This window comes from Scyliorhinus torazame, chromosome 29, assembly GCF_047496885.1.
Source record: "Scyliorhinus torazame isolate Kashiwa2021f chromosome 29, sScyTor2.1, whole genome shotgun sequence".
NCBI lineage: Eukaryota > Metazoa > Chordata > Chondrichthyes > Carcharhiniformes > Scyliorhinidae > Scyliorhinus > Scyliorhinus torazame.
In genome coordinates this window covers 4,280,434-4,294,881 of record NC_092735.1, presented here as the reverse complement: position 1 = coordinate 4,294,881, position 14,448 = coordinate 4,280,434, and the positions used below count along the sequence as shown (strand labels likewise).

Here is a 14,448-nt window from a genome sequence, read left to right as displayed (position 1 = left end):
CACTTCAGCAGTCAAGGGCATTCAGCCTCTGATCTCCGGGTAAGCGTTCTCCAAGGCGGCCTTCAGGACGCGCGACAACGCAGAATCGCCGAGCAGAAACTTATAGCCAAGTTCCGCACACATGAGTGCGGCCTCAACCGGGACCTGGGATTCATGTCGCATTACATTCATCCCCCACCATCTGGCCTGCGAAATCCTACCAACTGTCCTGGCTTGAGACAATTCACACCTCTTTAACCTGGGGTTACCCCATCTCTGGATCTGTAAAGATTTAATCACCTGCTAATGCTCGCATTCCAAGCATTGTCTGGCATCTTTGAATCTGTCTATATATATGTTTCTGGAACCCACCTCTTCATTCACCTGAGGAAGGAGCAGCGCTCCGAAAGCTAGTGACATCGAAACAAACCTGTTGGACTTTAACCTGGTGTTGTAAGACTTCGTACTGTTTCTATATCGGAGCCTAAAGGGAGAAAGGCACCATGCTGGTCAGACACTTCAAAGACTTTTACACCCACACTATCCCCACAACACTTTACATTATTGTTGATCAGAAATCTGTCCATCTCTGCTTTAAACATATCGACTGACTGAGCTTCCACAGCCCTCTGGGATAGAGAATTCCAAAGATTCACACTCTCTGGGTGAAGAAATGTCTCCTCATCTCTGTCGATTTTGAAATCGAGCCCCCTGGTTCTAGACTCCCCAACCAGGGGAAACATCTTTCTAGAACCTTCCCTGCCTATTCCTGTAAGTATTTTGTAGTTTTCAATGAGATCCTTCTTCGAAACCCAAGATACGGCAGGCCCAGTTTCTCCAATCTGTCTTCAGAAGACAGTCCCACCATTCTGGGAACAAACTGCTGAACCTTTGTCGCACTCCCTCGATGGCGATTAGACCCTTCCTAAGGTCAAGGAACCAAAGCTGCTCCCAGTGCTCCCGGTGCAGTCTGATCAAGCTTCTATAGAGTTGAGGCAGATTTTCACCACTCCTGTAACCAACTCCTCTTGTGGGAAAGACTAACATTCCAATAGTGTTCCTAATAGTTAATATAACAACTTCTTTATCAGTACATCATAACTCATTAAGAGGCTGTTGTTAAGAAAGACGGATTTATTTGCAGATTTAACAAGTCTGCTTAATGCAGACTCTCACTCCCAGAGCACTCCTAGCCGGGAGGATTTAGTCTATCAGCCCTGGAGTTAGGCCGGGTTTTATACCATGCCCCTAACCAGCTTAACCTCTGCCCCCCCGATCGAGGGAACCTGTGTTCCATGGACCCCACAAGGAGATCAATGATAGTTTCCACAGGGTCCTCAAAGAACAAAGAACACCTCGAAAGAAAAGTACAGCACAGGAACAGGCCCTTCGGCCCTCCATGTCTGCAGCGACCATGCTGCCTGTCTAAACTAAAACCTTCCACACTTCCGGGGTCCGTATCCCTCTATTCCCATCCTATTCATGTATTTCTCAAGATGCCCCTTAAACGTCACTATCGTTTAACGTCACTTAAACCTCCGCCTCGTGGGGGAGTTTATCAAAATCGTTCAGAAGGTCCAAATATACTGTGCCCATCAATTCTCCTCTATCGCAATGGAAGCCACTAAGCGAGAATCACAGCCCCAGACCAACGAGCCAAGCGCCAACTCTCCTTTGTCAACATCTTCAGTGCCAGATTGAGGCTGCCAGGGTGCCACGGTGTAAGTGACAGTCCATGAACAGGTTATTGCTGAGTAAGTGCCGCTTGATAGCACTGTTGCTGATTCCTTCAATCACTCTGATGATGACATTTCTCCTCACCTCAGTCCTAAAAGGTTTACCCCTTATCCTCAAACTATGACCCCTAGTTCTGGACTCCCCCACCATCGGGAACATTCTTTCTGAATCTACCCGGTCTAATCCTGTTAGAATTTTACAAGTTTCTAAGAGATCCCCTCTCACGCTCCTAAACTCCAATGAATATAATCCTAACCGACTCAGTCCCCCCTCATATGACAGTCCCGCCGTCCCAGGTGTTTGCCTGGTAAACCTTCGCTGCTCTCCCAGCTGTAGCCACCTGGGGTGGCCACTTCCCGACTTAAAATGGAGATCCGCAAAGACTGCAGGGAAATTCAGCCAAGCCAGGAAAAACTAGCAAGTGCAAAGTTTCCTGTGTATTAGAACTTGCAGAAACCCAGACAGCACTGAAACTAACAGCCATCTGCATACTAATGAGCGATCCCCGGGAACAGTTGAAACATTTAAGGTGAATAAGGCCAAGCCAGACTCCTCGGCACCAGCAGGAGCCAAGACAAAGGAAGACCGACGGACACTCGGGAACCGCCCAGCGATCAGGGAACAACTCCAGTATTGGAGAAATCGATCCAAGTGATCGGAACGCAGTCCAATCACTTGGAACCAGGTACGGGGTCCGCCCCGAACGGCCCCTGGGGACTATAAAGTAGAGTCCCCAAGTTCAATTCGTCCTTCTTGGCAGGGTCACTCAGCAGATCGAACCAACCCTTGAGAGTGAACTGCCTAAGTTGCTGCACCAACCAAGTAAGTCTCCAGTCGACGCTCGCTACGAGATAGGCGCTCCGAGCTACCAGTCCGTACCAGCTTTGAATCCTGCAGACTCAGAATCGAACGAAAGGCCATTTGTTCCCCTGACCTGGTGGGCCAGTCCGAAGCTATGTATTGGCCTTTTAGCGTTAGAGATAGTCTAGTAAGTAGAGTTTTATGCATGAGTAGCGATTACTGTGTATAATAAATGTGTTTTGATTTGAATCTTACTAATTGGTGTATTGAGTTATTGATCATTACTTGAACTTGAACCGCGTGACGGTATCATAAAGATACCTGGCGACTCGAGAGCAAAGGTAATAAAACAGAGCAAATTAAGTAAAGTCACAAAGGGCAACATTTAAGAGCCAACCAAAAGTTAGCAACACCCCCACAGAAAGAACATCCTTCCTCAGATAAGAACACCAACACTGCCCACAATACTCCAGGCGTGGCAAGTTGGATGATTAGGAAACCTTTAAAGATCAACAAAGGATTTTTTTTCAATTTAGAAAAAGAGCAACGGTAAATTATGAAAGAAGACTAGCGCAAAATATCAAAGCAAAAGCTTCTATTAGTATATGAAAGGGGAGAGAGTAGCTCAAGTGAGTATTGGTCCATTGGAGGACTATGTTAATAGTAGGGAACATTATTAGCGGAGACACTAAATCAATATTTAGCCTCAGTTTTCATGGTGGAGGACACAAGTACCATCCCAATCGAAACAGGTAATGCAGATGTAATAGAAAGGGGGGGATGAGAACAATCATAATTAATAGGGGAAACGTGCCAAACAAACTATTGGGATTGAAGGCAGACAGGGCCTGATGGCCTATCCTAGGGTCTTAAAGGAAATGGCAACAGAGATTATGGATCCATTGGTTATAATGGGCAGCACGGTAGCACAGTGGTTAGCATTGTTACTTCACAGCTCCAGGATTCCAGGTTCGATTCCCGGCTTGGGTCACTGTCTGCACGTTCTCCCCGTGTCTGCGTGGGTTTCCTCCGGGTGCTCCGGTTTCCTCCCACAAGTCCCGAGATACGTGCTGTTGGGTGAATTGGACATTCTGAATTCTCCCTCTGTGTACCCGAACAGGCGCCGGAATGTGGCGACGAGGGGATTTTCACAGTGACTTCATTGCAGTGTTAATGTAAGCCTACTTGGGACAATAAAGATTATTGTTGTTATCACTATTATGTGGGAAATTACACACCAGTTAGTTTAACATCTGTTGTTGGGAAATTGTTAGAATCCATTATTAAGGAAGTAACATTAGGACATTTGGAAAGTCAAACACAATCCAATCAAGATGGTTTAATGATGGGTAAATCAAGTTTGATTAATTTCTTTCACAGTTCTTTGAAGACGTGACAAGCAAGGTGGATACTGGGGATCTTGTAGATGTAGCATAGCTGGACTCCCAGAGGCATTTGATAAGGTGCTGCACAGAAGGTAAGGTCACACGGAGTTCGGGGTAATTTATTAACTTGGATAGAAGACTGGCTGACGGGTAGAAGGCAGAGAGTCGGGATAGATTTTCTGGTTGGCACAGGGTTCAGCCCTCAAACCCGAACTATTTACAATCTATATGAATGACTTGGATACAGGAATAGAAGGAATTGTAGCCAAATTTGCAGATGACACTGGCATACACAGGACAGGAAGGTGCAATGAGGAAATAAGAAATTTACAAATGGGGAGAGATAGGTTCGGTGAGGGGGTCGAAATTTGGCAGATGGAGTTTAGCGTGAATAAGGTCGGTGACCAGTGGTGTCCCGCAGGACCGCTGCTCTTTTATAAATGACTTGGATACTGCGAGGCCTGGATAGAGTGGACGTGGAGAGGATGTTTCCATTTGTAGGAAAAACGACAACCAGAGGACACCATCACAGATTAAAGGGCCGATCCTTTAAAACAGACATGAGGAGGAATTTCTTCAGCCAGAGGGCGGTGAATCTGTGGAACTCTTTGCCGCAGAAGGCTGTGGAGGCCAAATCACTGAGTGTCTTTAAAACAGAGATAGATCGGTTCCTGATTAGTAAGGGGATCGGGGGTTAGAACATAGAACATAGAACGATACAGCACAGTACAGGCCCTTCGGCCCACGATGTTGCACCGAAACAAAAGCCATCTAACCTACACTATGCCATTATCATCCATATGTTTATCCAATAAACTTTTAAATGCCCTCAATGTTGGCGAGTTCACTACTGTAGCAGGTAGGGCATTCCACGGCCTCACTACTCTTTGCGTAAAGAACCTACCTCTGACCTCTGTCCTATATCTATTACCCCTCAGTTTAAGGCTATGTCCCCTCGTGCCAGCCATTTCCATCCGCGGGAGAAGGCTCTCACTGTCCACCCTATCCAATCCTCTGATCATTTTGTATGCCTCTATTAAGTCTCCTCTTAACCTTCTCCTCTCCAACGAAAACAACCTCAAGTCCATCAGCCTTTCCTCATAAGATTTTCCCTCCATACCAGGCAACATCCTGGTAAATCTCCTCTGCACCCGCTCCAAAGCCTCCACGTCCTTCCTATAATGCGGTGACCAGAACTGTACGCAATACTCCAAATTATTATTATGGGTTATGGGGAGAAGGCAGGAGAATAGGGATGAGAAAAATATCAGCCATGATTAAATGGCGGAGCCGACTCGATGGGTCGAGTGGCCTAATTCTGCTCCTATATCTTATGGATGAGGAAGTGGAAGGGTGGGTTACTAAGTTTGCCGATGACACGAAGGTTGGATGAGTTGTAGATAGTGTTGAGGGTTGTTGCAGGTCACAACAGGACATTGACAGGATGCAGAGCTGGGCTGAGAAGTGGCAGATGGAGTTTAACCTCGATAAATGGGAAGTGGTTCATTTTGGAAGGTCGAATTGAATGCTGAATACAGGGTTAAAGGCAGGATTCTTGGAAGTGTGGAGGAACAGAGGGATCCTGGGGTCCAGGTACATAGATCCCTCAAAGCTGCCACCCAGGTTGATAGGGTTGTTAAGAAGGTGTATGATGTGTTGGTTTTCATTAACAGGGGGATTGAGTTTAAGAGCCGCGAGGTTTTGCTGCAGCTTTATAAAACTCCAGTTAGCCCACACTTGGAATATTGTGTCCAGTTCTGGTCGCCTCATTATAGGAAGGAGGTGGATGCTTTGGAGAGGGTACAGAGGAGATTTACCAGGATGCTGCCTGGACTGGAGGGCATGTCTTATGAAGCAAGGTTGAGGGAGCTGGGGCTTTTCTCGCTGGAGCGAAGAAGGCAGAGAGGTGACTTGATAGAGGTGTACAAGGTGATGAGAGGCATGGATAGAGTGGATAGCCAGAGACTTTTCCCCAGGGTGGAAATGGCTGTCACGAGGGGACATTATTTTAAGGTGATTGGAGGAAGGTATAGGGGAGATGTCAGAGGTTCTTTACACAGAGAGTGGTGGGTGCGAGGAATGCACTGCCAGCAGAGGTGGTGGAGTCAGAGTCATTCGGGACATTTAAGCGACTCTTAGACAGGCACATGGACAGCAGTAAATTGAAGGGGTGGAGGTTAGGGTGATCTTAGATTAGGATAAATGGTCGGCACAACAGTGTGGGCCGCAGGGCCTGTACTGTTCTATGTTCTATATTCTAAGTGTGAGGTTATCCATTTGGGTCGGAAAAATGGAGCGGCAACTTATTATCTCAATGGGGAGAGACTTCAGAGAGCTTCAGTACAGAGGGAGCTGCGTGTCCTTGTGAATAAATCACAGAAAACTAGCATGCAGGTACAGCAGGGAATTCAGAAGCACAAAGGGACTTGGGAGTCCTTGTTCACGATTCTCGGTTAACGTGCAGGTTCAGTCGGCAGTTAGGAAGGCAAATGCAATGTTAGCATTCATGGCGAGAGGGCCAGAATACAAGACCAGGGATGTACTTCTGAGGCTGTCCTCATTTGGAGTATTGCGAGCAGTTTTGGGCCCTGTATCTAAGGAAGGATGTGCTGGCCTTGGAAAGGGTCCAGAGGAGGTTCACAAGAATGATCCCTGGAATGAAGAGCTTGTCGTATGAGGAATGGTTGAGGACTCTGGGTCTGTACTCGTTGGAGTTTAGAAGGATGAGGGGGGATCTTATTGAAACTTACAGGATACTGTGAGGCCTGGATAGAGAGGACGTGGAGAGGATGTTTCCACTTGTAGGAAAAACTAGAACCAGAGGACACCATCCCAGACTAAAGGGACGATCCTTTAAAACAGAGATGAGGAGGAATTTCTTCAGCCAGAGGGTGGTGAATCTGTGGAACTCTTTGCCGCAGAAGGCTGTGGAGGCCAAATCACGGAGTGTCTTTAAGACAGAGATAGATAGGTTCTTGATTAATAAGGGGATCAGGGGTTATGAGGGGGAAGGCAGGGGAATGGGGGATGAGAAAAATATCAACCATGGTTGAATGGCGGAGCAGACTCGATGGGCCGAGTGGCCTAATTTTGCTCCCATGTCTTATGGACATGATTGAGCGTGGTCAATCCACCTGTACTGCACATCTGGGCTGCCCCGTTCTGCCACTCCCCCCTTCCCCCAACCTCGGGGGCGCCCAGGAACCCCTCCTCACCCCCCTCCACCTGGTAAGGCCCCCCCAGGCCTGATCCCTGGCAGTGCCAACATGGAACCCTGGCACTACCATTCTGGTAATCTAGCAGTACCCCAGCCAGCCTGGCAGTGCTACCTGGGCAACCTGGCAATGGCAGGCTGGCAGTGTCAAGGTGCCTGGGTGCCAGAGGGAGTGCCAGGGTGGCACTCTGCCTTGTCCCCGGCCAGCCAGGGTCTCCAATGGCCTGGGTACCCCCCTCCCCCAGGTACCATTACGACTGCTCCATGTTTATGGAAACCGATACTAAACGGCGCCCTAGCGAGGTCCCCAGGCGTGACCGTCAGGTCCCGGGTGCCAGGAGTATCCCGCAAACATACATTTAAAAGGCCTTAGAGCTTATTAAATATGCAGATCTTGATCACGCTCAGTGACGGCGAGATCCTGACCGCGACACCGCCCGAGACTCTGTTATATCTCGCCAGGCATTTCGAGCTTCTCAAATCTCGCCAGAGGTCTCTGGCGAGATTCAACGGCTTCCTCCAGCCAACAGGTTGGGGGTGGCGGGGCCATTAAATCGCGACTTCTTCGAGGACACCCGACGGCAAGAGGTCTGGGAAAGGAGCCAGAGGTCGGGATACAGGCCACCCCGAGTCCAAGGGCCCACCCCACCTGCGGGAAACACCCGGCTGCTAATCCACACACTGACCCACAGACTCCCTGGCCAGCGACAGGGAGTTTCTCCGGTCGACAGTCATACTCGCTGGCGAGTGATCACCGAAGGATATTGTCAGAAGTATTATCGAAGGAAGGTCCTCTTTCAGAGGGTCAGTGCAGACTCGATGAGCCAAACTCCGACTCCTCTTCCGAATTCTTCTGGACTGAAGCGGCATTTATTTGGGAGCTGAGACAAAACTCATTCTTAAATCCTTACCTCACAAGAAGACACCTCTTACAGGGGCTATCATTCACACAATCTCAGAATAACACAGCGCAGAAGAAGCCCTTCGGCCCATCGAGTCTGCACCGCCGCATGAGAAACCCCTGACATGCCGACCTAATCCCATTGGCCAGCCCTTGGCCCACAGCCTGGAATGTTGTGACGGCCGAGAGCCCATCCGGGTACTTTTTAAAGGATGTGAGGCGACCCCCCTCCCAGGCAGCGCGTTCCAGACCCCCTACCCCCCTCTGGGGAAAAAGGTTTTCCTCAAATCCCCCCTGAACCCCCTAAGCCCCTCACCTTAAACTTGTGACCCCCTCGTAACTGACCCTTCAGCTAAGAGGAACAGCTGCTCCCTCTCCACCCTGTCCGTGCCCCTCGGAATCTTGTCCACCTCGATCATTGCCCTGAACTCATCCATTTTACCTTTAATACTCCTGGCATTAAAATAGAGGCCATGCAGCCTTGTCTTACTCCCTTGAAACTTACTCCCGCTGTATTCCCTCTGACCTATTGTTTCTCTATGTTATCCTGTGCCCTGACTCTGCTATCTGTCTGCGTCTCCCTCCTCCCACTGCCAAACTAGTTTAAACTAGCAAACCTGCCGGCAAGGATGTTAGTCCCGCTCTGGTTTAGATGTCGACCGTCCCGCTTGTACAGGTCCCCCAGAAACGGTGCCAACGGTCCAGGAATCTAAAACCCTCCCTCCTGCACCAACTCTTAAACCATGCATTCATCTGCGCTCTTCTCCTATTTCTATACTCGCTAGCACGTGCAACTGGGAATACCATAGAATTTACAGTGCAGAAGGAGGCCATTCGGCCCAGCGAGTCTGCACCTGCCCTTGGAAAGAGCACCCTACCCAAGCCCACACCTCCACCCTATCCCCATAACCCAGTAACCCCACCCATCCGGAGGAAACCCCACGCAGACACGGGGAGAACGTGCAGACTCCGCACGGACAGTGACCCAAGCCGGGAATCGAACCTGGGACCCTGGAGCTGTGAGAGAGCAGTGCTAACCACTGTGCGACCAGGCTGCCCAATGAGTAATCCAGAGATTACAACCCGAGGCAGCCTGCTCGTTAGTCTATTGACTAACTCCCTGAATTCTTGATGCAAGTCCTTCTCCCTCTTTCTACCTATGTCATTGGTATCAACATGCACCATGACCTCTACCCTATCACCCTCCCACTTCAGGATGTTCGTTCAGAGACATCCTGGACTCTGGCACCAGGGAGGCAACACACCATCCTGGAGTCCCTTTCACGTCCACAGAAGCGCCTATCTGTGCCCCTGACTATAGAGTCCCCTATAACTATCGCTCTCCTGCACTTTGACCCTCCCCTGCTGAACATCAGAGCCAGCCGTGGTGCCACTGCTCTGGCTGCTGCTGTTTTCCCCTGATAGGCTATCCCCCCCCGACAGTATCCAAAGGGGTATATCTGTTCGAGAGGGGGACAACCATAGGGGATTCCTGCACTGACTGCCTGCCCTTTCTGGTGGTCACCCATTTCTCTGCCTGCACCTTGGGTGTCACCCTGTCTCTATAACTCCTATTTATGACGCTTTCCGCCACCTGCGTGCTCCTAAGTGCATCCAACTGCTGCTAATTTGGTCTGTGAGGAGCTGCCGTTGGTTACACTTGCTGCAGACGTAACCATCCGGAATGCTGGAAGTGTCACGGATCTGTCACATCCGTACTCTCTCTGTGAACAAACACATTTTGGAATCGAGTTCCCCGATCTAAAACTCACTGGAAGACGACAATGTTTCACTTGTAGAGTTGGCTGACGGAACCAGAGAATGATACTGCACAGGAAGAGGCCATTCGGCCCATCCCGATACTGCACAGGAAGAGGCCATTCGGCCCATCCCGATACTGCACAGGAAGAGGCCATTCGGCCCATCCCGATACTGCTCAGGAAGAGGCCATTCAACCTATCGTTCCGTGCTGACTCTTTCAAAGAGCTATCGGCTTGTCTCCCCTCTGTCCGCACCCCTCCCCTTTCCCTGCAGCTCTGCAAATGTTTCTTTTTCAAACATCTGTCCAATTCTGTTCTGAAAGTTATGATTGAATCTGTTTCCACCGCCCTTTCCGGCAGCACCTTCTAGATCACACTAATCTGCTGAGTTAGAGAAATCCCGTCCAGCTGTGTTCTCTGGTTACCCGGTATAGTGGGGGGATTTCGGGATTTAAATATAACATTTAAACTCTCACCGACGACCATGATGTTAAAATCAAATCCAGTCTTCATTGTTTTTCTCCGCATCTGCTCAATGATGGTGTCGATTCCCACGTAGCCCAATAACTGGGAGCCCACAGCTGACGGCTTCATGGGAACAGCCGGCTTGGGCTTCGGATCTTGAACCACGTCCGACATCCCGGATCCCACTTTTTTATCCTCTTCCAAACCTGAGAGAAAATTGTGAACAACAGCATGAATTCCACCCTGCGGAAAAGTTTCATTGACGATCCCCGTGTTAACCCTACACCAGGAATGGGAGAAAGGTCGCCCACATTTGCCCCAAATCCAGCAAGGCCTCAATTTCATGACATGAAAATCGCTTATTGTCACTAGAAGGCTTCAAACGAAGTTACTGTGAAAAGGGATTTGAGGAGGAGGGTGCTGGATTCTGAGGGATTTGAGGAGGAGGGTGCTGGATTCTGAGGGATTTGAGGAGGAGGATGCTGGATTCTGAAGGATTTGATGGGGCGGGTGCTGGATTCTGAGGGATTTGAGGAGGGTGCTGGATTCTGAGGGATTTGATGAGGGGGGTGCTGGATTCTGAGGGATTTGAGGAGGGTGCTGGATTCTGAGGGATTTGATGAGGAGGGTGCTGGATTCTGAGGGATTTGATGAGGAGGGTGCTGGATTCTGAGGGATTTGATGAGGGGGTGCTGGATTCTGAGGGATTTGATGGGGAGGATGCTGGATTCTGAGGGAATTGATGAGGAGGGTGCTGGATTCTGAGGGATTTGAGGAGGAGTGTGCTGGATTCTGAGGGATTTGATGAGGAGGGTGCTGGATTCTGGGGGATTTGAGGAGGAGGGTGCTGGATTCTGAGGGATTTGAGGAGGGTGCTGGATTCTGAGGGATTTGATGAGGGGGTGCTGGATTCTGAGGGATTTGATGGGGAGGATGCTGGATTCTGAGGGATTTGATGAGGAGGGTGCTGGATTCTGAGGGATTTAATGAGGAGGGTGCTGGATTCTGAGGGATTTGCGGAGGAGGGTGCTGGATTCTGAGGGATTTGAGGAGGAGGATGCTGGATTCTGAAGGATTTGATGAGGAGGGTTCTGGATTCTGAGGGATTTGATGAGGGGGTGCTGGATTCTGAGGGATTTGATGGGGAGGATGCTGGATTCTGAGGGATTTGTGGAGGAGGGTGCTGGATTCTGAGGGATTTGAGGAGGAGGATGCTGGATTCTGAAGGATTTGATGGGGCGGGTGCTGGATTCTGAGGGATTTGATGAGGGGGGTGCTGGATTCTGAGGGATTTGATGGGGAGGATGCTGGATTCTGAGGGATTTGATGGGGAGGGTGCTGGATTCTGAGGGATTTGATGAGGGGGGTGCTGGATTCTGAGGGATTTGATGGGGAGGATGCTGGATTCTGAGGGATCTGCGGAGGAGGGTGCTGGATTCTGAGGGATTTGAGGAGGAGGATGCTGGATTCTGAAGGATTTGATGAGGAGGGTTCTGGATTCTGAGGGATTTGAGGAGGAGGGGTCTGGATTCTGAGGGATTTGAGGAGGAGGATGCTGGATTCTGAGGGATTCGATGGGGAGGGTGCTGGATTCTGAGGGATTTGAGGAGGAGGGTTCTGGATTCTGAGGGATTTGGGGAGGAGGATGCTGGATTCTGAGGGATTTGAGGAGGAGGGTTCTGGATTCTGAGGGATTTGATGAGGAGGACGCTGGATTCTGAGGGATTCGATGAGGAGGATGCTGGATTCTGAGGGATTTGATGAGGAGGGTACTGGATTCTGAGGGATTTGATGAGGAGGGTGCTGGATTCTGAGGGATTTGATGGGGTGGAGGATGTTTCATATTGCGACAACCTCTAGGACTAAGGGACATGAAGAGCGATTTAACGGGGAGAAGTCCTGTTTTGTACTGTTTTGGCCGCGTATAGCAGCGTGTTGTTTTGGCCACGTATAGCAGCGTGTTGTTTTGGACTGTTATGGCCGCGTACAGCAGCGTGTTGTTTTGGCCGCGTATAGCTGTGTGTTGCTTTGTCCGCGTATAGCTGCGTGTTGTTTTGGCCGCGTATAGCAGCGTGTTGTTTTGGCCGCGTACAGCTGCGTGTTGTTTTGGACTGTTTTGGCCGCGTAAAGCAGCGTGTTGTTTTGTACTGTTTTGGCCGCGTATAGCTGCGTGTTGTTTTGTACTGTTTTGGCCGCGTATAGCTGCGTGTTGTTTTGTACTGTTTTGGCCGCGTATAGCAGCGTGTTGTTTTGTACTGCATTGGCCGCGTATAGCTGCGTGTTGTTTTGTACTGTTTTGGCCGCGTATAGCTGCGTGTTGTTTTGTACTGTTTTGGCTGCGTATAGCAGCGTGTTGTTTTGGCCGCGTATAGCTGCGTGTTGTTTTGTACTGTTTTGGCTGCGTATAGCTGCGTGTTGTTTTGGCCGCGTATAGCTGCGTGTTGTTTTGTACTGTTTTGGCCGCGTATAGCAGCGTGTTGTTTTGTACTGCATTGGCCGCGTATAGCTGCGTGTTGTTTTGTACTGCATTGGCCGCGTATAGCTGCGTGTTGTTTTGTACTGTTTTGGCCGCGTATAGCTGCGTGTTGTTTTGTACTGTTTTGGCCGCGTATAGCAGCGTGTTGTTTTGGCCGCGTATAGCTGCGTGTTGTTTTGTACTGTTTTGGCCGCGTATAGCAGCGTGTTGTTTTGTACTGTTTTGGCTGCGTATAGCAGCGTGTTGTTTTGGCCGCGTATAGCTGCGTGTTGTTTTGTACTGTTTTGGCCGCGTATAGCAGCGTGTTGTTTTGTACTGTTTTGGCTGCGTATAGCTGTGTGTTGTTTTGTACTGCATTGGCTGCGTATAGCTGCGTGTTGTTTTGTACTGTTTTGGCCGCGTATAGCTGCGTGTTGTTTTGTACTGTTTTGGCCGCGTATAGCTGCGTGTTGTTTTGTACTGCATTGGCCGCGTATAGCAGCGTGTTGTTTTGTACTGTTTTGGCCGCGTATAGCTGCGTGTTGTTTTGGCCGCGTATAGCTGCGTGTTGTTTTGTCCGCGTATAGCTGCGTGTTGTTTTGTCCGCGTATAGCTGCGTGTTGTTTTGGCCGCGTATAGCTGCGTGTTGTTTTGTCCGCGTATAGCTGCGTGTTGTTTTGTACTGTTTTGGCTGCGTATAGCTGCGTGTTGTTTTGTCCGCGTATAGCAGCGTGTTGTTTTGTACTGTTTTGGCCGCGTATAGCAGCGTGTTGTTTTGTACTGTTTTGGCTGCGTATAGCTGCGTGTTGTTTTGTACTGTTTTGGCCGCGTATAGCAGCGTGTTGTTTTGGCCGCGTATAGCTGCGTGTTGTTTTGTCCGCGTATAGCAGCGTGTTGTTTTGTACTGTTTTGGCTGCGTATAGCTGCGTGTTGTTTTGGCCGCGTATAGCTGCGTGTTGTTTTGTACTGTTTTGGCTGCGTATAGCTGCGTGTTGTTTTGGCCGCGTATAGCTGCGTGTTGTTTTGTACTGTTTTGGCCGCGTATAGCTGCGTGTTGTTTTGGCCGCGTATAGCTGCGTGTTGTTTTGGCCGCGTATAGCTGCGTGTTGTTTTGTACTGTTTTGTCCGCGTATAGCTGCGTGTTGTTTTGGCCGCATATAGCAGCGTGTTGTTTTGGCCGTGTATAGCAGCGTGTTTTTTGGCACCTTAAGCGGCAGGAACGACCCCGCTATTCAATGGGACTCTGTCTTCTGTTTGCCCTGTGCGGGGATCGCCCCACCGAGGCTGCCCCTCCCTCAGCTCAGCCTGCCAGATGGTGGGACCATAATAAACGCTGCCCGAGCGTTCCCCCGTGGCCTCCACACTGCAGCCTCTGGCCACCCCCTCTGTCACCCCCACTGTCCTAACTTATCCCTTGCCCCCCCCCTCCACCACCCCCACTCCCCCCCCCCCCCGCTTCACCCCACCTCTCTGCCGGATCCCGGGCATGGGCATCCGGGCACCCAGGTACCTTGGTCCTTGCCAGCCTGGCAGTACCACCCTGGCAGTGCCAAGGTTTCTGGGTGCCTGGTACCATCCAGCGGGGGGGGGAGGGGGGGGGGGCAGAGCCATCCTGCAGTACCGCCCTGGCACTGCAGGGGCAACCCCCCCCCCCCCAGGAGGCAGCTCCCCCCCACCCCCCAGGAGGCAGCACTGCCCCCCCCACCCAGGAGGCAGCTCCCCCACCCCCCCCCAAGGAGGCAGCACTGCCC

At 50.3% G+C, this 14,448-nt stretch overlaps 1 protein-coding gene across 1 annotated transcript in view; it reads right to left on the bottom strand.

The window, feature by feature from the left end:
* The window catches only part of septin3 (septin 3), a 172,972-nt gene that overhangs the window by 45,720 nt on the left and 112,804 nt on the right, over nt 1-14,448 (bottom strand). The window contains exon 2 of the mRNA XM_072491975.1: nt 10,254-10,448. Coding sequence (XP_072348076.1) covers nt 10,254-10,448 — 195 coding nt within the window. The remainder of the gene's footprint in view (nt 1-10,253; nt 10,449-14,448) is intronic.